This window comes from Salvia splendens, chromosome 7 (genome assembly GCF_004379255.2).
Source record: "Salvia splendens isolate huo1 chromosome 7, SspV2, whole genome shotgun sequence".
NCBI lineage: Eukaryota > Viridiplantae > Streptophyta > Magnoliopsida > Lamiales > Lamiaceae > Salvia > Salvia splendens.
The window spans coordinates 12,103,838-12,128,077 of NC_056038.1; the positions used below are offsets into that span (position 1 = coordinate 12,103,838).

General features: G+C 37.4%; 3 protein-coding genes across 3 annotated transcripts; 1 reads left to right on the plus strand and 2 right to left on the minus strand.

Moving 5' to 3' along the window:
• Nucleotides 1-2,107: 2,107 nt before the first annotated feature.
• Nucleotides 2,108-5,298, plus strand: LOC121810946 (pentatricopeptide repeat-containing protein At1g80880, mitochondrial-like). Its single transcript, XM_042211693.1, has 2 exons — nucleotides 2,108-2,774; nucleotides 4,031-5,298. The coding sequence occupies exons 1-2, from the start codon at nucleotides 2,194-2,196 to the stop codon at nucleotides 5,067-5,069; spliced, it is 1,620 nt and encodes a 539-aa protein (XP_042067627.1). The 5' UTR covers nucleotides 2,108-2,193; the 3' UTR covers nucleotides 5,070-5,298.
• A 5,555-nt stretch (nucleotides 5,299-10,853) lies between these two features.
• LOC121811612 (probable N-acetyltransferase HLS1) lies at nucleotides 10,854-13,048 on the minus strand. Its single transcript, XM_042212484.1, has 3 exons — nucleotides 12,799-13,048; nucleotides 12,448-12,590; nucleotides 10,854-11,835 (listed from the first exon to the last, which is right to left on the minus strand). The coding sequence occupies exons 1-3, from the start codon at nucleotides 13,000-13,002 to the stop codon at nucleotides 11,001-11,003; spliced, it is 1,182 nt and encodes a 393-aa protein (XP_042068418.1). The 5' UTR covers nucleotides 13,003-13,048; the 3' UTR covers nucleotides 10,854-11,000.
• A 3,119-nt stretch (nucleotides 13,049-16,167) lies between these two features.
• On the minus strand, nucleotides 16,168-17,404 carry LOC121810407 (protein MAIN-LIKE 2-like). Its single transcript, XM_042211181.1, has 2 exons — nucleotides 17,249-17,404; nucleotides 16,168-16,938 (listed from the first exon to the last, which is right to left on the minus strand). Exons 1-2 carry the CDS (start codon nucleotides 17,363-17,365, stop codon nucleotides 16,168-16,170), a joined length of 888 nt encoding a protein of 295 aa, XP_042067115.1. The 5' UTR covers nucleotides 17,366-17,404.
• Between the last annotated feature and the right edge of the window lie 6,836 nt (nucleotides 17,405-24,240).

Sequence of the window (24,240 nt, forward strand, 5' to 3'; positions counted from 1 at the left end):
AAGTCGTTACATAGAAGATATAAAAGCATCTCCCATAGCACTGGACGTCAAATAGCCCTCAAATAGCCTTCACACTGCCACATCATCAGCACTACAATTCTCCTGCCACATCAGCTTGCCACATCAACTGGACATCAAATAGCCCTCACATAGCCTTCACACTACCTATCCACATCACTAATAACAATTATATAATTTAATTTACAATCGTAGCAACATACGGAATTTAATTTACGAGACAAATACGAGAAAATTGAATAATACTATTAAAATTTTTTCATTTCGTTTTTAAATCAACGAAATTGAAATAATTATAATCAATACTCTTAATTAATTCAAAAGGGTATCAGCCCAACCCTTCTGGGCCCAAAACAAATAATTAAGATTGGCCCAATTGCTTTAAAACAAAAATCAGCCCCAACTCCTTTAAAAAAATCCTTCCATTCTCGGTCAACTCCTTCTTCTCCACATTTCCACTTCCATTCTCCATTAAACAGTCGAAAAATTAAAAAAAAAAATAAAATCGGACGCCGTCGGCGTGGGCACGCCGATTGTGACGCCTATTTAGCCGACGCCGATTTCGCCGACGCCCAATGGTTCGGCGTCAGACCGGCGTCGGCGGAAAATCGGCGTCGCCGGTCTGACGCCTGTTATTGGAGATGCTCTAACATCACCTATTTACACATGAGTGTGATAAGATCCTTCACAGCTTTTCAGTTAAATGTTCTTTTTAATCACTGCCCTTGGATCCTTGAATTGGATGGTTGTGATGATATGCATTATTTGATGAAAAATTTGCATTATTAGTCGGTGTGCATTATTCAACTGAAAATCTGCATTATTACACTATAATGGTGCATTATTAGTCGTGTGCATTATTCAACTGAAAATCTGCATTATTAAATGACACGTGACATCAATCTAACCGTCAGATGACAAAATTGTGGGACTGAGATTAAAAAGAACCATAGAACAAAAGATACAAAAAGGAAATAAATACATCCCATTTACACAATATTCAAACTCATTTTAAGGTAAATATCCTATCAAATATGATTTTACTCTAACAATTTAAACTAAATTCAAACTTAACACAATATTTTCTATATTATCTTTTTTTTACTCATAAAATTTGAAAAACTTTTGGATTTGAGTTTAGTATAAACCTAATGATAGATAGTATTTTTTTCCCAAAAACCAAAAATAGGATTTATTTTGGAGTACTATTGGAGCTCATTACCAAAAAATGGAATTAGTTTTGGAGTACTATACTACTATCGGAGCTAATTATCTATTTCATTTTAGGTTTTAGTTTACCCTTTAGATTGTCTTAGCTCATTTTATTTTTCTAAAAATACACATTTTCAATTTAATCGAATATTGTAGTACTTTAATTTTCTTTTCTTGCCGGGTTAGTATTTTTTTTAAACACATAAACTTTTAATTTTTTTTAAGAAATAGACAAAAGTTAAAAAAAAAATTCGTACAATTCCTCAATAAAACATTTTTTTTGGTACTACCAAAGGTATTCACAGCAGATCCAATTACTATTCTCCGCATTAATTTATAAACATCTCAATGGGTGGGACAACTGGCCCAAAGATTTAAAGCTCCATGTTAGCTTATAGTCCTAAACAATACCCTATTTTGATCCATATATATTGGATTAAAAAAATTAACAACAATCTTTCTCGCATTTTGAAGACCAAAACTGGTTTGATATAGTATTTGCATATGAAACCATTTGGTCATACACATTAACTGTGTACTCCGTCTTACCTTGTGGAGCTAAATAATATGTTTTGATCCATTAATTTAACTCATTAATCATTTCAAAATGCATTAGAGAGTTAAATTCTGACGAAATCGTTAAAAAATTACTAAAATATACTACTACTATTGTCTAAGATTAGACACTAATAACTCACTTAATAAGCAGGAATAAAAATGTTTTTTTAAACAAATACTAGTATACAAAATCAATTTTATTCAATAATTTAAAATTAAATAATTGCAGTGCATTGTTTGAATAGGTGCAATGATAGTATACTCCTATTTAGAGTGTCAGTCCTTTTTTTTTATACATTTCATTTCACCAATGGTTTACGGAGTAGTTCGCCTTCTCGAAATCACCTCTAAATAGGATACCGGGAAAATGAATTGAAAACAGCATGAATCTCTCCCACCAAAATCATGGCATCTCTTCTTCTTGTTGTTAGGAGGCTCCAATTCCACACATTACGCCCAATTTCATGCACCTCTCTAATATCACGTTCCATCCCTGCTAAACTTCCGCCTTTCTTCACACAAGCATTTCATCAAGCACCTTGCAAACGGTGCAAACACACTCCTCACGCCGGCAGCCTGCTCCAAACTCACAGCCAGTCAATCTACAGAATCACCGACTTCTTGGAATACGCGCACGAAATCCCTGAACGTGCTCAATTAGGTCTCCCTGAATTTCTTGAAAGAGTTCAGAATGCAAAGGACATTGCTTCTGGTGATGAGGCCATGGCTCTCCTTGACGATTCTGGCGTCAAGCCTGACAAAGATTTTATCTTTTCGGCTATCTGGGCTTTGAGGGAAGAGTGGAAGCTGGCATTCTTGGTGTTCAAATGGGGTATGAAATGGGATTGTGTGGTTAACAAGATTTGGTGTTTGATGATATGGTTGTTGGGTAATCACAGCAAGTTTAGCACTGCTTGGACTGTTGTTCACGAGCTCTATCGGGGTTCGAAGGATGCTCGACAGGCAATCCTGATCATGATCGACAGGTGAATTTCGAAAACACTACTAGTCATTCTCTTATTTTGTGATTTGCAATGCTTGGGAATGGTTTACTGGCATCATTGGATTATCTTTTGAGTATGACTTAGTTTAATGTCTGATACTTCATTTGGTTACATGCTTATATGTGTGTTGAGTTGATATATCAGAGCTGTAGGTTTGAATGGTTTAGGTCTGAAATGTGCATTTTTTATGTTTCCTCCTTAAATGTTTGAATTTTTTTGCATCTGTAGATTTGTGTAGGTTTTTGTTTTGAGAATTCTTCTGAATATGAATATGTAATGAAAGAGATGAAGAGAAAAAAAGGCAAGTATGAATCTAAAGAAAATAGATAGTTAAAATACATAAAAAGTAGAAAAAAACACTATGATACAGTCCCTCAGACCAGGGTGCTTTTGCTTTAACATTTTGCTTGCTGAACACGAAGAATGTGTTCTTGGCAATGATGCCACTCTTTTAGGGGTTTCTGGTTGATTAATCCGATGCAAAATCTTATGTATTTAATAGGAAAGAGAGAATTTCTCAAACGAGAGGGAAAGGAAAAAGAAAATAGGCCAGAGTGGAAATTAGAAGGGAAATTAAGCACTACTAAGTTATGAAATTTTCTCACAACAAATCTGCCATCAGGATACGTCCTATAATGTTAAAATCTATCAAATTTTCATATTCTCTAAGGTGTCGATTGGTTGTCACGACTTATTATCATATGATTATCCATCTAAAATTAAGTTGTGAGATTATTTTAGTTGGAGGGGGTGACTATGACTTATCATCATAGGATTATTCATCTAGAATTAAGTTATGATTTGATCTCATGAACCAAACATAATACATATTTAATCATGAGATATAATCTTTCAAACCGAACATGCCCTAAGTAAACTATGAGTTCTACAGATTTCTTAGAATGATAAGAATTAAACAGACTTCACATCTCTGCATTAGAATCTCACTGTCTTCTACATGTGAACAAATATTACAAATCAACTCTATAAATTTATTTAAAGTGTGTTTGGTCTGATCATATTGCTATCTGGAAATAAATTGATATTCAGTGAGTGGAAATCGACTTTCTATGAATTGAAGTGATTTTTGAAGCTATATTATCCTTTGATTATAAATTGGCAAATATCTGAAGTTTATGCATTCATAATTTATGCCACTTATGCATTCATAATTTTTTATTTCATATTTCTGGAACTTCGTTGTTTAGTTTTTATTTTCTTGTTTTGATAATCGACAGGTATGCAGCTGCCAATCAGCCCGACAAAGCCATAGAGACGTTCCACTTTATGCAGAAGTTCACTTTTTCTCTTGAACGGAAAACATACTTCACATTCCTCAATATTCTTTGCACACACGGAAACATTGAAGAGGCTGAAGAGTTCATGTTTCTGAACAAGAAGTTCTTCCCTTTGGAAACAGAGAGCTTCAACATAATTCTCTATGGCTGGTGTAACATAACCGTTGACATATACGAAGCCAAGAGGGTGTGGCGGGAAATGTCCAAATGCTGTATTGAGCCAGACTGGACTTCCTATATACACATGATCTCCGGCTATTCCAGAGTACACAATCTATACGATTCATTGAGGTTGTACGATGAGATGAAGAGAAGGGGTTGGGCTCCTGGATTGGAGGTGTATCATTCATTGATTTATGTGCTAACTCATGAAAATTGCCTTACTGAAGCTCTTAAACTTGTAGATAGGATGAAAGAATCAGGTCCGGTGCCTGACTCGACCACATATAATCTTATCATACGTCCTCTCTGTGAAAATGCTAGATTTGAGGATGCAAGAAGTGTTTTAGCTAGGATGTTAGGAGATGGCATCAGCCCTACTATTGACACCTATCACGAGCTATTGAAGGGAGAGAATTCAGAAGGGGCTCTGGGAGTGCTGGATCGTATGAATAAAGCTGGTTTGGGTCCAAACCACGATACCTTTACTTGTATGCTTGATGAGTATTTCAAATCAGGCGAACCTGATGATGCGTTAAAGATATGGTCTGCTATGAAGGTATATGAAGTAAAGCCAGATCGCTCGTTATATGGCATTATGGTTGAAGGATTGACAAAGTGTGGATTGACTGATAAAGCTCGAGAGTTCTACTCGGAGATGAAGTCTTCAGGACTAGAAAATGATCTATCTCTTAGAAAGCTCGTGGAACAACCCAGTCCCGGTCAGTGTAAAGGAAAGATGAAAGTTGTGAGACGTATCAAGAGATGCAAAGGTCTCAGACATGGTGGAAGTAAAAAGAGAAACCATAATAAGCAATGAGAACGTAAGGGAGAAAGTCGAAGTTTGTTTGAAGATCGCCTTTTATTGTATGCCAGAAGGAATCTGTTTGGAAAGCTTCTGATTGTAAAATGGAAGTGACAAATGTCGCAAGCCACAAGATCATGCTCCGACCTGACCTGACCCGACCTGACCCTCTAAACTGGTATTGTAGATCATGCTTATACTTCAATTTATTCTCAAACTATATGCTTCCTTGATTTGATATTCACAAAAGAGGCTTTAAGAAAATGCACTAAAAGACGCGAGAAAGATGCTTAATGCAACATGTAGTCTAAAATGTCGAAGAGTCGTATTATTATGCTAAAATGTCGGCCATGCAGACAATGGCGGACCTAGAATTTTGATACTGGAGACCCAAACTATCGTTAACAATTGTTGCACATTTTCAATGTCAGACAGAAACAATTCTAACTTCAACAATACATTAGCTGAGATAGAGATGGATAAATGATAATGAGAGATAAATAATTTCAGAGTGAACAGTGATAGTATCGAAATAATTGAAGAGTATATTTTATAAAAATGAAAGCATAACTTTAGAATTAAATTTACATGATATATATGTATATTTATGGTGCTAAAGAATTATTATTATTACTATTATTATTATTATTATATAAAAGAACATTACTTTGTAATTTTACAATAACAATATTTACATAAATGGGAAAATAAAAAAAATACACAAAATTAATATTGTGAAAAAAAAACAAAATAGATTAATTACTAACTAATGAGTTAACTATGAGAATCATAAAAATGATTTAGATACTAGACAAATGAATAAATCTAGCTATGAATAAAATAATAATGAATTAAGAATCAGATGAGGTGTGAGATAATCCAAGAAAAACACAAATAATAAATAACTAGTAGAAATCAACAAGTAGTGGGATTTGAAACACCGCATATGCGCTATGTAATTATGTGAATTATTAGAGCATCTCCGATAGCAATAGCCCAACCATGGCACAGCCACAAACTCCTCCTGCCACATCATCAGCACTAAAACTCCTTCTGCCATATCATTAGGACAAGCAATAGCCCAGCCATAATAAACAAAATTATAAAAATAACAATCACACAAAATACAGAATTCAACTTAAGACACAGATACGGGAAAATGCAATAATTTCATTTAAATTAAAAAAGGTACATTAAAAAAATTGCAAAATTACAAAATTACAAAAAAAACTAACGCCATGCAGTCCTCCGCGCCCACAACTCTTCAATTAAATCCTTTTGGAGTCGAATATGAGCTTCCACTTGGCGCATGTCGGCATGTGCTTGGAGGCGGCCGGCTTCATCGTGAGGTACCCCACTTCGTACGCTGGGGGTGGCCACGGCGTGGCTTGGACCGGCTTCATTATCGTCGTTGGCCCAACTAGCCAGTTGTACACCTTCATCTTCGACAATCATGTTGTGCATGATAATACAGACGTACATTATATCAGTAATGCAGTCGACATGCCACAAACGCGTTGGACCCCTAATTGCCGCCCATCGAGACTGGAGCACACCAAATGCACGCTCCACGTCCTTGCGCGCCGACTCCTGCCGTTCTGCAAAGTAGGCCTTCCTCTCATCTGATGCGCATCAGACCGTTTTCACAAAAACGGGCCACCTAGGATATATCCCATCCGCCAAGTAGTAGTCCATACCATGCTGGTTCCCGTTGGCGACAAAATTGATGGCCGGACCAACGCCCTGGCACTGCTCGTTGAAAAGGGGCGACGAGTTGAGGACGTTGAGGTCGTTGTTCGACCCGGCTACCCCAAAATATGCATGCCAAATCCACAACCGGTAATCAGCTACGACCTCGAGGATCATCGTGGGATTCTTTCCCTTATAGCCGGTCGTGTAGAACCCTTTCCAGGCAGCGGGGCAGTTCTTCCACTCCCAATGCATACAATCTATGCTGCCTAACATACCCGGGAACCCATGCTTCGCCCCGTGCATCTGCATCAGCTCCTGGCAGTCTTCGGGGGTAGGGCTTCGAAGGTACTGATCACCGAATATTTCAATCACGCCCTGACAGAAATACTTTATACATTCAAGGGCAGTCGACTCGCCGATGTGGAGGTACTCGTCCCACATGTCTGCCGCGCCTCCGTAGGCCAACTGCCTGATTGCCGCAGTGCACTTTTGAATAGGTGTGTGGCCGGGTCTGCCAGCCGCATCGTGCCTGAAGCGGAAACACAGATATCGACGCTCCAAAGCGTCAACAATATGCATAAACAGGGCCTTGCTCATCCTAAAACGTCGCCTGAAAATGTTGGCATTAAACCGCGGCTCCGGTGCGAAGTAGTCGTCAAATAGCCCTATGTGCAGCTACGTGATCCCGATCAATCACTGCTCGGCGGTGGACAACGGGTCGAGGTCGAGGTAGCGCCGGCTGCAAGGCCCGTTGTATCAGTCGGTCGATCTCTCGGGACGTATAGGCCTCCAACTGTTCGTTCAAACGCCGTTCGAACTCCTCAGCATCCCCACCACTACTACCACCCGCGTTACTCATTCCGCGTTGTTGATCTTGTACAGAAATTAAGATAGAGAGAAAACTCGTTAAAACAAGTGGTGCAAATGAAAATTACGTACAGATCGCGTATATATAGTGTTTCGAAAATAAAAAAAAATCCCGCTCGCCGATCTGAAGCCTGCAATGGCGGCCAGGAGATCGACGAGCGCATAGCTGAGCGCTAGGGAATCGGCGTGCACTCGCCGTTTTTCTCGCCGATTTGGCGCTCGCCGGCTGCAATGGTTCGGCGAGCGCCAAGAACCGGCTAGCCGGTGCGCTCGCCGCTATTGGAGATGCTCTTATAGTATGGATATAGAATAAGCATGGCTTGGGGAGAATTGCAGTTCGTGGTAAAATTAAAAAAAAAGTTCGTCGATATTTTCGGCAATCAAACTGTTTTTCAAGATATACATGTATTTCCACATCACACTTCAAAAAACCATGTGGATAATTGTAGAGCCGTGTTGGCAATCAGACATCTACGTTGGAATTTAACTCAGAATAGAAAATGTTATCTTGCTTAGGGCATCCACGATGAGAATCGGATAGCCATAGCCCAGCTACAAACTCCCCATGTCACATCATCAGCACTAAAAACTCCTCCTGCCACATTATCAGCACAAGTAACTGAACAAGCAATAGCCGAGTCATAGCCTAGCCACAATAAACAAAATTATAAAAATCAAATAATTAACAATCACACAAAATATCGAATTAAATTTACGACACAGATACGATAAAATTCAATAATAATATTAAAATTTAAAAAAGTACATTAATTAAAAAAATACACTTCATTAAAATTAAAATAACATTACCACATCGAAAGTGGAACATAAAACATTCAAGGATGTCTCTATAAAAGAGAAACGACCAAGAATGAGTTTGTCCCACATCGAAAGTGGAACATAAAACATTCAAGGATGTCTATATAAAAGAGAAACGACCAAGAATGAGTTTGTTCCACATCGAAAGTGGAATATAAAACATTCAAGGATGTCTCTATAAAAGAGAAACGACCAAGAATGAGTTTGTCCCACGTCGAAAGTGGAACATAAAACATTCAATGATGTCTCTATAAAAGAGAAACGACCAAGAATGAGTTTGTCCCACATCGAAAGTGGAACATAAAACATTCACGGATGTCTCTATAAAAGAGAAATAACCAAGAATGAGTTTCATAAATAAAAACATTAAATAAAAAATTTAAAATTTCCGCTCGCCGATCGGGAGTCTGCAATAGCGGCCAGCCGATCGGCGAGCGCTCGGGAATCGGCGTGCGCTCGCCGTTTTTCTCGCCGATTTGGCGCTCGCCGGCTGCAATAGTTCGGCGAGCGGACCGGTGAGCGCCAAAAATCAGCGAGCCGGTGCGCTCGCCGCTATTGGAGATGCTCTCATAGATTAAAGGGGAAAATTGTTGAATAAATTATTAAATTTAGTCAATAGTTTAAAAAATGAAAGTACAAATCACAAAGTTTGCAATGCTCTAATTTTTAAAATTTAGGCGAAGTTAACGCTGAATATCTATGAGGGCAAAACAACGAGCAAACAAAACAATGTCGCCCAGTAATGCTTTGCCAAATAAATCACCAAGTTTGATCAAATTTTAACCAATCTCACTTTTTTTTTAAAAAAAGTAGAACAATAAATCACAAATTTGAAAATTACGCAATCATCTCATCGCTCTTAATTAGGGTGAATACACGTTGATGTATAAATCAAGATTACCAATGTGGAAAATATGATGAGAGGACAAAGCGACATTGTCCGATAACACTAAAAATGATGTTGCATTATTAAAACGGTATTTTTAAATAATTATCTCCTTTTTACTCATCACTTATGTGTCTCTATCAATCACCCTCACCTCTCTTTCTTCTTTGTTGATAGAGGATTGATCCGATCTGATCGAAAAAAGTCCAATCCTTTCAAGGTTCAACTTTTAAAAGGGCTTGAGAGATGGTGCGCGCAAATGAAACAAATAAGTATTAATCCCCATACATTAGTGTAAAGAGAGAACCAAACTGATTATATAAGTCTCATGGACTATTCATCTCATAACCAATTAATTTAGGATGGAATCCTATAAATTTCTACCGTTTCATATTATGATTTACATGTAAGAACTAAGTCCAAACATATAGGTAAACAATACTTAATATTTAAACACAAAGTTAAGGGTAATAAGGAAAGGCAAGTCATGTGAACTAATTTTGGGTGGTGAACGAACATTTGATCGGCCATGATAGGTGTTAAAGCTCAAAGCTAACACGTTGATTGATTCTTCGAAACCATTTTTCTAATATTATTTTTTAATTTTGTGGGTAGATTTAAAAATAGAGATGTGTATGTTGGGGTTGTTGCATTGAAATCAGCCGAAAGGGCGATAAACTTTTCTCTTTTCCAAAGAGAGTAGGGGACCAAATATTACCTTCATTTGCTAATGACACACGTTCATTACCCATTTTTAAATTTTATTCATATACATCAAGATTTGATGGATCAATTATAGATTATGTATATCTTGAAAAGAGTGTGTTTGCGCCTGCCTATGTGATATACTACTTTTTTTTTCTTCTTTTCCATAATCCATTGCGAATCTTTAATTTGTACTCCTATATTAAGAGCTTACTTCATAAACAACAATGCTTTAGTACTGCAGTATATCTTACTTATTTTAAATGTTAAATAATTAATAGAGTAAACTGCAAATTTATTCTTTGAATACCGCTAATTTCATATTTGTGGTCTTTAATGAATTTTATTAGCATTAGTTCCTGGATATTAATATAAAAAAGTATATGAATAATTCAATATCGTTTCAAGTACCTTCTAAATAGTGGATATATATAGTCAATGAACAAAAATATTCCTTGACAATTTTTTATTAAAGAAATGGTAAAATGCCATGATATAATGCAAAAATCATTCCAACAATATTATATTAATGTCCAAATACTGATCGTACTAATAAAATTCATTAAGGACCACAAAGGTGAAAGTAGCAATGTCATCCAGTGACTAAATTAGCAATTTATCCTAATTAATCTATGATAATTTAATAATAACAATTTTTTTTATTATTTAAAAAAGAACACAATCTATTCTTGAAAAAGACATATTTCTAAATATACCCCCCCCCCCCCCCACCACCCCAGCTTCCAACCAACCCAAAGTGGATTAGGATAATATATTGTGTACAGATAGTAAACGTACGTAAAACCAAGGAATTATCTAGATGTTACATGTGGCAATTAATAGGGTTTTGTTTTGCATTAGTAGAAGTAGAAATGGCCGTGTACAATATCCTAAGTTATCCATTACTTGGCACAATTGGAGACAAGCTACAACATTATCGTACATTAAATTAAAACAGCACAATTTATTAATTATGATCAAAGATCGCGTGGGTCAACAAATATAGTCGAAGTAGGAGACTTGCACCAATCCTGATTGACTTTTCCAAATCTCTTTATACACCAAATGTCTTCATCCCACGAGAATTTCTTCCAATGCGGAACAGCTTCTCGGACGGGGTCGTTCTGGCCCACCTCGGCCACCACGACCCTACAATTAGCGTCATTCCGAGCCATATTATGCACCAAATTACATAGCGATTTCATTAGTCTCGGACCGTCTTTACCTTCCATGTGAAGTCCGTACATGAAGTAAAATCCGAAATTGTTGAAAATGTTAGGGATTGATGGGATTTTAAGCCATGGTGCCATAACATCAACAACCCTAGTTCCTAGGCAGGCAGCATGAGTTAGGCTTGACACTCCCTTCACTCTTAACCTAAACACTTCCTTTGTGTCCCAAACACCAAGTATGGCGAAAGCCGCGGGTAATTCACCGGTGTTAGGGTCCCAATTTGGGAGTAATTTGTTTGGTAACGCCATGAAAGTGCCCAAATTGAGTTTGTTACTTAGTAAACGGTCGATGTCTTTAGGGAAGAATTCTGAACCTGAAAATATGTTCCGATACAATGACTCAGCTAGAGTGTGAGGAACTCGGACGACTGTGATATCTGATGGCAACGGCTTGTGGTGAAAATGAACAGGCTGCACGAGGACCGTTGGATTTCGGAATTTGACATAGTTGCATTTTTGAATGAACAAGTTCAAGGATGCTTGATTGCTGCATTCTGTAGCCATGTAGACATATTCTGCTCCATTTTTCTTGCACCACTCTTCCAATTCTTGGACTAGTTTTGTTGCAATGCCAAGCCTCCTGAGCCATACAAAAGTATAAGCATAATCCATCAATTCTAGAGTTACTTATGTTAAGAAAAAAAAAATAGAGAGTATTAATTCATGTTGTCGTATTAATTAATGCAACAGTAAAACTTTATGAGCTAGCTTGGAAGTATATATCCAAGTCTTATCTGCTACATATATATGTCTAAAATAGTGCACGAATATGTTCATTTTATATAGATTATATATACAACGAACCAAACACAGGAGCACAGGAGCACAGACAGGTTGCATCTACTTATCAGTTTGTGTCTAATGAAAAATAAACCGAATCATATCCTAATTTAGATTTTGGTCACATCATATATGCACACATATCATTTGACATCACAAAACATATCAATTCTTAACTTTCAAAATAAGAAAATCCTACTAATATTCATGAATAAGCACAGTGATATTGAGACAAGAACTGAAATATTTCGTGATGACAACTGATATTAATGAATCAGCAAACCGATTTAATTGGTTCGCAGTTCTCATTTTAATAGCGGTATTTAGGGAACGTGCATGTTGAATTCACCTAAAGAAAATAAGATAAGAAAAAAGTATTGCATGGAGGGGAAGAGGTTGACAAATGACAAACCTGTGTGAGGTTGAAACCCTTAATCCAAGAATATAAGCCAACTCCACATAAATTGGAGAGCTTGACCTTCTCTTTCCGCTTGTCACCGTTTTGATGCACCCTCTTATCACACCAACTATTTCTTTCCCATCGTATTCAGCCACCTCAAAATAAATAAAGTTTATTTAGTAAAATATTTACATGCATATATGTATTTTAATATTGGGTTGTGCTATAGGCAGAACCAATTCTTAATGCTGAACCGTTGAACTAAAATATAGTTCATTATAAGATAACACAAATCATTTTAGTTCAGTTTTTAAAAATAGTTCGAAATTGAATACAATCCTTTTAACATGACTATATATATACCAGCATAATGTGGGAGATGAAGTTGCGGACTCTGGCAATAGGGTCTCCCATGAGGTCGGTCACCAGCGACGGCTTCCCGGGCTGCCCGACCTCACACCGGCGCTCGAGTTCCTCCACGGCCGCCTTGTCTCTCTCTTGCTCATATGCCCTCACCACCACCAAGCTAGGTACGTAGTTCTCCGCGGCTATTTTGGACAAGGGCATGGTTAATTTTGAGAGAGATCAGTGATATAATTTGATTGTGTTGTTAAAGAGAGAGGGTTATATATAGAATATAGTGAGTGTTGAGGTGGCCTTCCTTTGCTACTAAGCCATGTCATGAGGCATGCGTGGTCCATTCGCCTACTCACTCACCAAAAATATTATCTCTAATTAAATTGTATTTTTATGATTATGATGTATACATGCATTGTATGCCATGATATCACACCTCATATATTAATCTTACTTCTCTAATAATTTCATTCCTCATGTTCTCTATTATTTTATAAGTATATATATCCCAATCTTATAGTAGTATTTCTTATAATAAGATGCACTTTTATTACACATGGCGGCGTTCGGTTGCCATGACTAATATCATGAGACTATCCATCTAGGATTAAGTTGTGAGATTATTTTAGTTGGAGGGGGGAGACTATGACTAATTATCATGAGACTATCAATCTAGGATTAAGTTGAAGAGTTCAATTTTATGAACCAAACATGATACATATTTAATCATGAGATTTAATCTTGCCAACCGAACACCCGATGAGATATTTACTCTATGACTATGCTTTTTATACGCATAAAATAATCTTTTCACTATTTTGCTTTGTTAGACAAAAGGAAGGATACTATGCTCAATTGGATTACTTTACAATGATATGAAGTGCTAATACTCACTACTTTCCGTCACTCCCTCCATGCACTTGGGTTGATTAAAATAATAATGATCCCTATAACTTTTAAAAAGAATAATTCAATCCATAAAATTATTGATCCTAACGCCATATAATTATACTATTGTGATTCTGTAAGCCAGAATAATATGCATGTATTCTTTTATTATTAAACAAATATTTATAAAGTAAATATTGACCAAAGAGTGTTCCAATTATTGCTGGGAAGCTAAAGTAAGGGAGTCTTTATCTTATAATAGATTGTCATTTAGCTCGTTTATGGTTGTGGCGGCGAATATCGAATCTTTTAATTATTATTAAACTTACATCTATTAATTTAGCTTTATATGTGAATATAGAGTTATTTATGCAACGGTTCTGTTCCACTCCTTGCCGATTCTCGTTCTCCACAACCACCAAATCTAACTAAAATCATGTTTTCACCAAAGATATACCCCTATATAACTCTAGAAATTGATTATGAAAAAGAATTAATTGTTGATTTTAGTACTATATTTCTTAGAATTTGCAATTACAAATTTAAGAGCTCTTTCTTCTTTTGTGCTAAGAAGTTAATGGAATTCCAAAATAATGAAGGAGAATAGATTCATTCTAATTGAGGGAGTGACGCATAATGTTTGTGCGTCGTTCAATATCGACGCACAATCCTTATGCGTCGTTAATTAATGACGCACAAGGATTATGCGTCGCTTAACAACGTATAAGGATTGTGCGTCGATATTGAACGACGCACAAGGGTTATGCGTCGATATTGAACGACGCACAAACATTATGCGTCGTTAAATCGGCTTTTAACCCCCTCCAGGCAGACGCAGATCACAGGACGAACATACACACACTTTCATTTCCTCTCTCGGCGATTTCCGGCGTTTTCAGGCGATTTCCGGCGATTTTTCTATAAGATCCGGTAATTTGTTAATCAATTTAGCTACATTCGACATTATTCATGTTTATTGTGCTTTCATTTGTTAGTTTGACCCAATTTATACAAATTAGGGCTTGTAGGAAAAATGTCCTTAATTGTCGTTGTGTTAAATGTCTTTGATGCAGAAATCATGCAAGTATTTGTGAGTTTGTATTGGGGTGGTAGAGTAGTTCAACTACCACATATGGGTATTGGTTATGAACCACCTCGTCCGAGGAGCTCCATCATATTAAATTCAGGTGTTTCCTATTCTGAATTGGTAGCAATGATCTGTGATGCGATGGGAATAGATATGAACCAACACACAATTGAATTATTATGGAGACAATGTATAGTCGTTGCTTCCGGTATGAGTTATACATGTTCTCTGATTTGCAATGATGACAGTGTGATGTTTATGTTCAACAATGCTCAAAATTCAAGTGGGTGTATTGAATTATTTGTTGAGTATTCACCGGTGAGGAGTGCAGAAATCCCACCAGTTGTTGATTATGGTATTGGAGCATCTGCGAGGTTTGAACAAATGAGTTTTGACTGTGGTATTGGTTCATCTGCGAGGGTGGACCAAATGAGCTTTGATCGTAGTATGAATGAGCAGCGAGATGTTTTAGATGTTGTAGATGTTGCTGATGTTGGGGTTGGATTGAATGATGAGGTCGATGCTGCAGATGATCTTGCTGAGCCAAGGCCACTATCTGAGACAGAGGCAGACCCCGATCTCAGTGATGGTGATGGTGCTGATGATGTCGGTGCTAGTTCTGATGATGAGATAGTACCATGTAAACCTGTTATGCAAGGTGAACAACCACTTCCGGAATACAATCCTAGTGGGTTTAGATTCTTTCGTGAATTACCAAGTCGTCCTTCTGGAGTATCGGATGATGTGGGTGGTAATGAACACAGCCTTTTGTATTGGAATGAGAATGAGCCGCATCGGATTGTGTTGGGAACAAAATTCGATTCCAAGCTACACATGAAGACTGCTATTACTATGTGGAGTTTGTGGAATGAAAAATAGTTTAAGGTTGTCGAGAGCAAACTAAGAAGGTGGCATGCTGTATGCAAATTTCCAGCAGGAACGACAGTAACAGGGGCAGGCATCATCAGCACCACCGACGCTGAAAAGGCGAGGGAATGTAAGTGGGAGGTTTCGGTTACACAAAGGTCGCATGACGATATGTGGGAAGTTAGGAAGTGGAAGAATCGACATACTTGTATAGGCCATCGTGCTAATAGAGATCATGCTAACTTTTCATCCCCAATGATAGCTCTGTTGATTCGACATCATGTGCGACAATGTGCCGATTTCAAGGTCTTCTCCATAATAGCTGATGTTCAAGACAGATTTGGTGTGTTAATCAGTTATAAGAAGGCGTGGTATGCAAAGAGAAAGGCTATAGAGTTTGTATACGGTGGATGGGAGGAATCGTTTAGGCAGTTGCCAAGCTACATGTTGGAACTCCAGTCACAGAATATGGGCACAATTGTTGAGTGGAAGCATAACGATCTGTTGAGTTAGAGGCGTACAATGGTGTTCAACTATGTTTTCTGGGCATTTGGGCCTGCAATACATGCGTTCCAGAAGGCCGCACCGGTGTTAACAGTTGACGGGTATGCTAAAGCAGCACTACCCCAACTGATATTAGCCACGTCTTCCGGATCGTCAAAGGCATTTATCCACATAAAGGGGACCTTGCACCCGATAGTGTCCGATAAAATAAGCCCCCCTAACAAGATTAGAGCATGTATACGTGCTCTTTGGACGTATGCATACTCATGCAGCCCATCACCCAACGGCATAGTCGCTTGGTTGATCAGAGACGTCATCAACAACCCACCGTGCTTCGTTTCTGTTTCTGCGTCAGGTATCCATCCCAACACATCTCTACACTTGCTGGGCCAATCTTCATATCCAATAGGGTAGTCACAGCCAGTGAAAACACGACCGTCTGCTCTCAAACCCCACAGGTTTTGCACATCCTGTAAGGTTACGGTTACCTCACCAACTGGAAGGTGGAAACAGTGGGTCTCAGGCCTCCATCGCTCGATCAATGCAGTTATTAGGTCATTGTCCATCCTTCTTGGCCTTCCACATTCAATCACACCTCTGAACCCCCAAACATCAAGCCAATGCATCACATCTTCATGTATTGGCAATGCCCAAACCTTACTCTCCGTCCTACGAACTCTGAACACATTTGTTGTGCCATTCGCCAACAATGAGGCTGAAATATGTTCGTTTTGATGAAACAGTACGGATGGATCCTCAGGTCCATAACATAACTGTTGTTCAGAACTTGCAGATGCCATCTACTTCAAAACATTCACCCAACATATAATAGCATAAGATAACTAAAATTTTCACAATTTTGCACAAGAATATATATATTTTCTGCACTTTGGGTATATAATTTCAATTGAACCACTTACTTCTACAATTGACCCTAAATTCATGTGAAACACACAAATACGCAACAAAACAACACAAATAAGCAACACACTAACAGTAATCGTCCGTAAATTGAGCAATTTCATATAAACCCTAACTTTACTAAATTAGGGAAAACCTCCATAACTTCAGCAATTATTGATTTATGTAGCCAAATGGATGAATAATTACCGAAATATGTTTGGTATTTGGTTGAAATCTGTCGGAAAACGCCTCAAATCGCCGGAAATCGTCGCTGAAATCGCCCCTCCTTCGCTGCTCGCTGCGTCGTCTGTCAATTACGAGCATTCTGCCCTCTTAATCCCGATTTAACGACGCACAAATAATATACGTCTTTAACAAATGACGCATATATGTTATGCGTCATTAAATAACGACGCATAACATATATGCGTCGTTTATCGACGCATAATCTATATGCGTGTTTATTAAAGACGCATATTATTTGTGCGTCTTTCAGTAAAGACGCATAACATTTGTGCGTTTCATTAATAGCGACGCACAAATGTCATGCGTCACTCACTATGCGGGAATTAATCTATTGCTCTTCATTAAATTGGAAGTAAGTTGACATGCTTTCACAAAAGAAGAATTAGTCCCAAATTTAATTAATTTTGGGCGGTTTAATCTCTATATTCTGTATTTGATTCAATAATAATGCTTTACATACTCTTGTAAGGTAGAAATACATATGCATGATAAATTTGAATTATAGGATCACGATCTCCTAATTTTTGTAATCTAATCATTCTCCTAATTTTTCTCCTTATATTTTGAATGTTAGTTTTCTTTCCAACACTCCCTTCAAGTTAAGAAACGAGATTTCTGAAAATTAACTCGACTAATACTTCATCAAAGATCTTCGAGTTCACTACCTTTATTAGAATGTATGTCAGCTAATCTTCAGATTTGACAATAGGAAGTTCTATCACCTATGCTTCGATCTTTTCTTTTATAAAGTGATGATCTACCTCCACATATTTGGTTTGGTCGTGTTGGACTGGATTTTTTGAGATATAAATAGCAGCCTTATTATCAGAGAACAAGTTACTCGTGGTGGTTGATGACCCAAGGCCTAGTTCAGTCATTAACTTCTTCAACCATGATATCTCGATTAAACCACTTTTTATACATAGCTCCAGCACTTGAGAGAGCCACAACCTTCTTTTTCTTGCAATCCCATGCAAGATTTCCTCTCACAAATGTATAGTAATATATCCATGTACTTCAAAAACTGAGCTCAAGGTCCCTTTATATAGTTGGGGATAAGTTGAAGTTGAAAATGAAATAAATATACGTCATTCGGATGAGCCGCAACAATCCAGCGGGTCGTTGGGTTCACAAGGGTGCAATCTCAGTGGTCGCTAGTCGTCTTTTGTTTTATTGGAGCTTTTCAACGGGTCGTTGGCTTTCTATGACTCTTCTGGAAACCTTTGAGCGGGTCACTCAGTTAGAGAATTGCGAACCCAACGAGTCGCTCAGTTCATTTTGTTCCACATTTCAACTCCAACTTTGTACTTTTCGTATTGGATCTTATTAGAAATGGGCCACTCACCCCTTAAAAGGCCTTATAAGGGGGAGGGTTATCCACACTTATATAGATTAGATGGGATCTTCACCAAGTCGATGTGGGACAGAATTTAGAGAATTTAACACGCCCCCTCACGTGTGGGCCGGAAAGGACATCGGTCTTCCATCACGTGGGTAGGCAATGCAAGAGAAACCATCATCGATGTGGGCCGGAAAGGACATCGGTCTTCCACTCGTGAGGTAGATAAGAGATAAAGAGAAAACCATCATCGACTTGGGCCCGCTCTGATACCATATTAGAAATGGGCCACTCACCCCTTAAAAGGCCTTATAAGGGGGAGGGTTATCCACACTTATATAGATTAGATGGGATCTTCACCAAGTCGATGTGGGACAGAATTTAGAGAATTTAACAGATCTATTTCAAGTCTATTATCTGCACAATCTCAATGGAATGGTCAAAGTACCTAAATAGAGAAATATAGACATTATCAAACTCAATTCAAACAATATATGATCAAAACTAAGCAATTCAAACCCCTAAAAACATGCCAAATTCGTGCATATTACACGCATTAGACATGCAAAAATAATGTAAAGAAAATCCCTCTTCCAAATAGGAATAGGATAGATGGATAAAAGAGGCACCTTGAAAATCACCGTTAGAATAATCAGAATATTTTATTTCTTCATTCTTCTTTCTTGTCATTTATAACGCACATATTTATAACATATTTATAGTACACTCTCCGTCTCAATTTACTTAAGTCATATTCTATTTTGGATTGTCTAAAGTTACTTGAGTCATTTATCTTTTTAGCTAAAAATAAAACATCTAATTTCACTTACTTTATTATTTCTTTTACTTTACTCTCTCTTACTTTATTTTCTCCTCTACTTAATTTTATCTTTTTTTAACTCACTAAACATCACTTTCTTAAATCTTATGCCGAAAAGAAACGCCTCAAGTAACATGAGACATATGGAGTATACTATAGGACTGCTCGGTTTGCAAGATTGTATTTCGGGATTAAATATGTACTATGCTTGGGTCATAAGATTGAATTTCACAATTCAATCCTACATGGATAATCATTGATAATTAGTCATAACCAACCTCCTCTAACTAAAAGAATCTCACAACTCAATCATATATTATATATTGATACTATTTTATCTGGGAAACCCAGACACCACATATGAAGACACAAAGAGTTATCTTTTCAGATTAAATTATAGAGTAAAGTACTATTTTGGTCCTAAACATATGACCGATTTATGATTTTGGTTCAAAACATTCACTTTTTGAAATTTGAGTCCAAAAATACGAAAACGCTCTCGTTCACATCCTTTTTTTACGGTTCCATCAATTCTTAACGATCAACCGTCAATTATCCCAATTTTGACCTGATTAGCTGAATTTAATTACCGTAGCTAATTTAATTTTTTTTTATTTTTGGATTTTACATTTTAAATGTTAAATGAAAATTCTGAAAATTGGATAATATAATCGCCTTTTCCAACTCTTCATTTCATTCAAAAATTTCTCCCTTTCTCCCACTCCTTCTTCTTCTCCCCCCTAAGAACCATAATTGTTTTTCTCTATCTCTGCAACAACCAAACACCTTCGAACATGGGGTGCTCGACATGTGATACTCTCGGATTTTGCACTGTTTTAAGGCCTTTATTTGGTCTGTTTTTAATGTTAAAATCACAATTCATGTCCATATTTTGCATATTTTCTCTATTTTGGTATTTTGACGTGTTTTGTGAGATTTGTGCATATTTGAGCCTAAAAAGACAACAAAAAGTCGAAGTTGGAAATCTGGAGCATTAAAGATGCCTAGCGGTCCGCTGTAACACGCACATCGAGCACCGAACCAGTAGCGGTCCGCTCCGGAGAAAGTTGTGCTTAAACGAAGAACACGCCCAGCGACCGCTGGGGAGTGCGCAACGACCGCTCGAAGAGTTTCCGAAGCTACCGCTATCCAAGAGGCAGAGGCTACGAATCATTGTGCAGCGACCGCTAGCCAAGGTGCAGCGGCCCGCTGCGAAAATGCGGCGCACGAAATTGATCTACTTCCTTCCCAAGATTTACCAAACTTAGCCATTTTTTGCCTTATTTGATGGAGCTCGATTTTTCCTCTATAAATACCCCCTCAAACCTCTTCATTAGAATCTTCTTTTTGCCTCATAATTCTAGAGCATAAAATTGAGAGAGTTCTTCATTGTGCAAGAGGTTGAAGAAGGAATCAAGAGAAGATCAAGGCTACAAGGATTCAACCTTTGGGTTTTATTGCTTTAGTTCTTATGTTCACTTTGTTTTCCCTCCAATCTATGTTTTTAGCTTATTCAATTATGTGTAACTAAATTCATAGGATTCTAGGGATGTGCTAGTAACAACTTTGGTTATACATTCCGTTTTGCTATTTAATATCCGTTTTGTTTTTACTTCGTTTCTTCCCTAAGTTGTTCTATAATACTTCACGCTTGAGTGACACATTCGGTGATGATTTAATATAACTTGCTACATAATCGTGAGAGTAGGTTGGCGAGTTAGATCTACTTAGTAGACACTACAATTAGCTTCCCTTAAAACGACATTGTTAATTGAGAGTGAGGACTTTTCAAAGGTCTTACGAGCTTTTAGGAGTTACGGATATAGGATTGACAACCCTAGTGTTAGTAATCTACGCTTGTGCCGCATGAGCAAAACTTATGTGACTCGTTCTATCGAAGTATAAACTGTGCTAGGGTATTGTAGTTGGAATTTGTATAACCATAACTGTGAACGCACATCCCTGGAATTCTCCCATCTCTCATATTTTTACCTCTTTAATTATTCCCAATTAGTTGTTTTATTGCTTTCAAGTTGTTTTTAGTTTTCAAAATCTTCAAAACTTTCGGTTTTCCAAATAGTGAAAGAAGCTTAGTAGAGGATAATCAATTTGTGTTTGCTTTCCCTGTGTTCGATATCCGGTACTGACCTTTAGCTATATGATGTGTAAATTTCGAGTTCAATAAAATAGCTCTAATATTACAGCAATACTGCAAGAATACAACGTCGAATGTAATACTTCGAGTGTCGATCCACAGGGAAGGAATTGATTATTTAACTCTAAAATAAAGGAAAGACATACTAAAAGGTGATTTGTTTTGAAGGTTTTGATTTCCAAAAGTTAATGACAAAATAAAGCTACAAGTTAACTAAAGAAAGACTATTCGAACGGGAAAATATGTCACTCCAAGTTGCTCACTTGGCTTGTATTGTTCTACACCTTTAACAATGAAACATATGAAGGGATTAAAACATCAACCCAATCACATACACTGAACATGTACACGATGAGTAGTTCGCAATTAGCTGAACACAAAACCTACGAAACAATCTTCAATGTTTGTAAACTCCTACGAAGCGCTAGAGAAATAAACATCTACTATGATCACCTACTTAATCCACTATCAAATTATCCTTTGAACAATTCTAATTCAATAGCAATCCAACATTCAAACATTCCTAAACTATGTTAAAGAGACAATAGCAAAGGAAATAACAACACTACATTATTAGCCAAAAACATAGTGAATAACATTAAGCACATTGTTGGTAACAAACATATGAGTTCAATGGTGTAAAAACATCTACACAAATCCTAGATTACAACTTGGAGCAACATAAAGAGCTTAGCCTAAACACATAGTGATATTTGCAATAAAAACCATAGGAATCATGCTCTCGTTGAGTGGAATTGGGATTTGGAGACGGATCGTTGGAATGTTGGCCGGAACTTCTTCCTCCTCTCTTTCTCCATTTTCTCTCTTTTTTCCTCTCTGAATGAACCCTCTTCGTCTGATTCTTTTCCTTCTTTTTATTCTTCAACAGCCGAGTAAACTGCCAATTAGCGGTTGAAGCTCCGAAACGCCCGACCAGGCGAAATTAAAAAGGAAATTCGCCCGACCGGGTGAACTGCTACTGGGTGCATCACGGGAAACGCCCGACCGGGCATTCCGAAACATGAAATCGCCCGACCGGGCGGTAAATCTGGACTCCGCATGCTCTACCGATATCACCCGGTCGGGTGGAATTTTAGCTCCACAAAATCACCCGGCCGGGTGCCTAATTCTGTGAGCTTCCTAACGTAATTTTGCACAACTTTTTCACCATCCGAGCTTCATCCCTCTTTCTACACCATAAAACATACTTTTGCAAGCATCAAACTATATAAATCATGTAAAGTTAGGGGAATAAAAATGTACAATTTGGTTCGCATCAAATACCCCCACACTTATTTACTTGCTCGTCCTCGAGCAAGATCACATAAAACATAAAACTTTAAAGCTCAACTCACAAAAGATTTTCAAAAGTTTTCATAAGAGCGAATCACATAGGGACGTAAATAACAAAATCTAAACCCCCAACATTTTCAATCAAGATTTCCCACTCTCAAGAACAATCACTCTTCAACCTAGAACTTCAAGTCAATGTGCATGTCAAAGTAAGTCCAATCATAGGATCATACAACTCAAACCGTCATCATTGACTCGTCAAGCATTACTTATCACATAGACTTGCGGATTTCAAATCAAACTTCTTTAACTCTACCAAGCTATTTACAAAACATCCACAAAATGTCAACAATAAGGTCCAAGGTCTTAATTCAAGGTTGTAATGGGGCTAGGGATGAGGTAGGATAAATATGGATAGTGAGCTCAAAGGCTACACATTTGAGTGCTTCTTCCCTCCTACAACTTCCTTCCAAAGATCAGACACAAAGATTTTACAACCAACTCTCACTCCCCACACTTGGGATCATTCTAGACAAGATTACATCTTAAGAACAAATAGAAGCTCTAACTTTATTTCACAATTTTTTTTTCTTCTTTTTTTTTTTGTTTTTGTAAAGACCTCGACTTTTGCAAATTTGGAGGTCGTCTTTTTCTTCCTTTTTTTTCCTTCTAAGAACTTCTTTCTTTTCTCCTATGCATTACATCAAGTCTAAAAATGTCTATACTTTTACAATTCACCACCCAACACTCAAAACTCAAACCACAAAGCTCAAACTTGTATTTAGCACCCAAATAGTAGCAAGGTCTATTGATGAGGCTAAAATGAGGCTTATTTAAGTAGCTAAGTGATCGGCTAAGTGTTTACACAAACAAAAGGGAATTAAGCTCAAACTGGCTTCTAGGGGATCATTTGTTGGACTAGGCATGTGATCATTTGGCCATGTAGTTCATCCTAGTGCCTTATCTTCCCATATCATTAACACATGTGAATGCAAGCATGCAACCTAATAAAGCAAATCGATCCAAGATAATTTCCACAAAACATGTGACTTTCATACTCTCCTCAACTCAAGAAATCGGTTGTAATCACAACATGCTCTTTCAAATAAATCATGCACAAATTTCATTCATCCTAAGCTTCAAAGATAAAGAAAAATCAAGCAAGAATTCCCAACCAGAAAGCCGAAGATAAAGCATGCACCCGTCAATTACATGATTCAAAACACTTTAGCATACAAAACACCCAAGGAACATGCATCATGCATAACAAATCATTCACAATCCCCCCACACTTGAATGCTTCATTGTCCTCAATGTGTGCAAAGAAGAGCATATAAAGGAAAGGG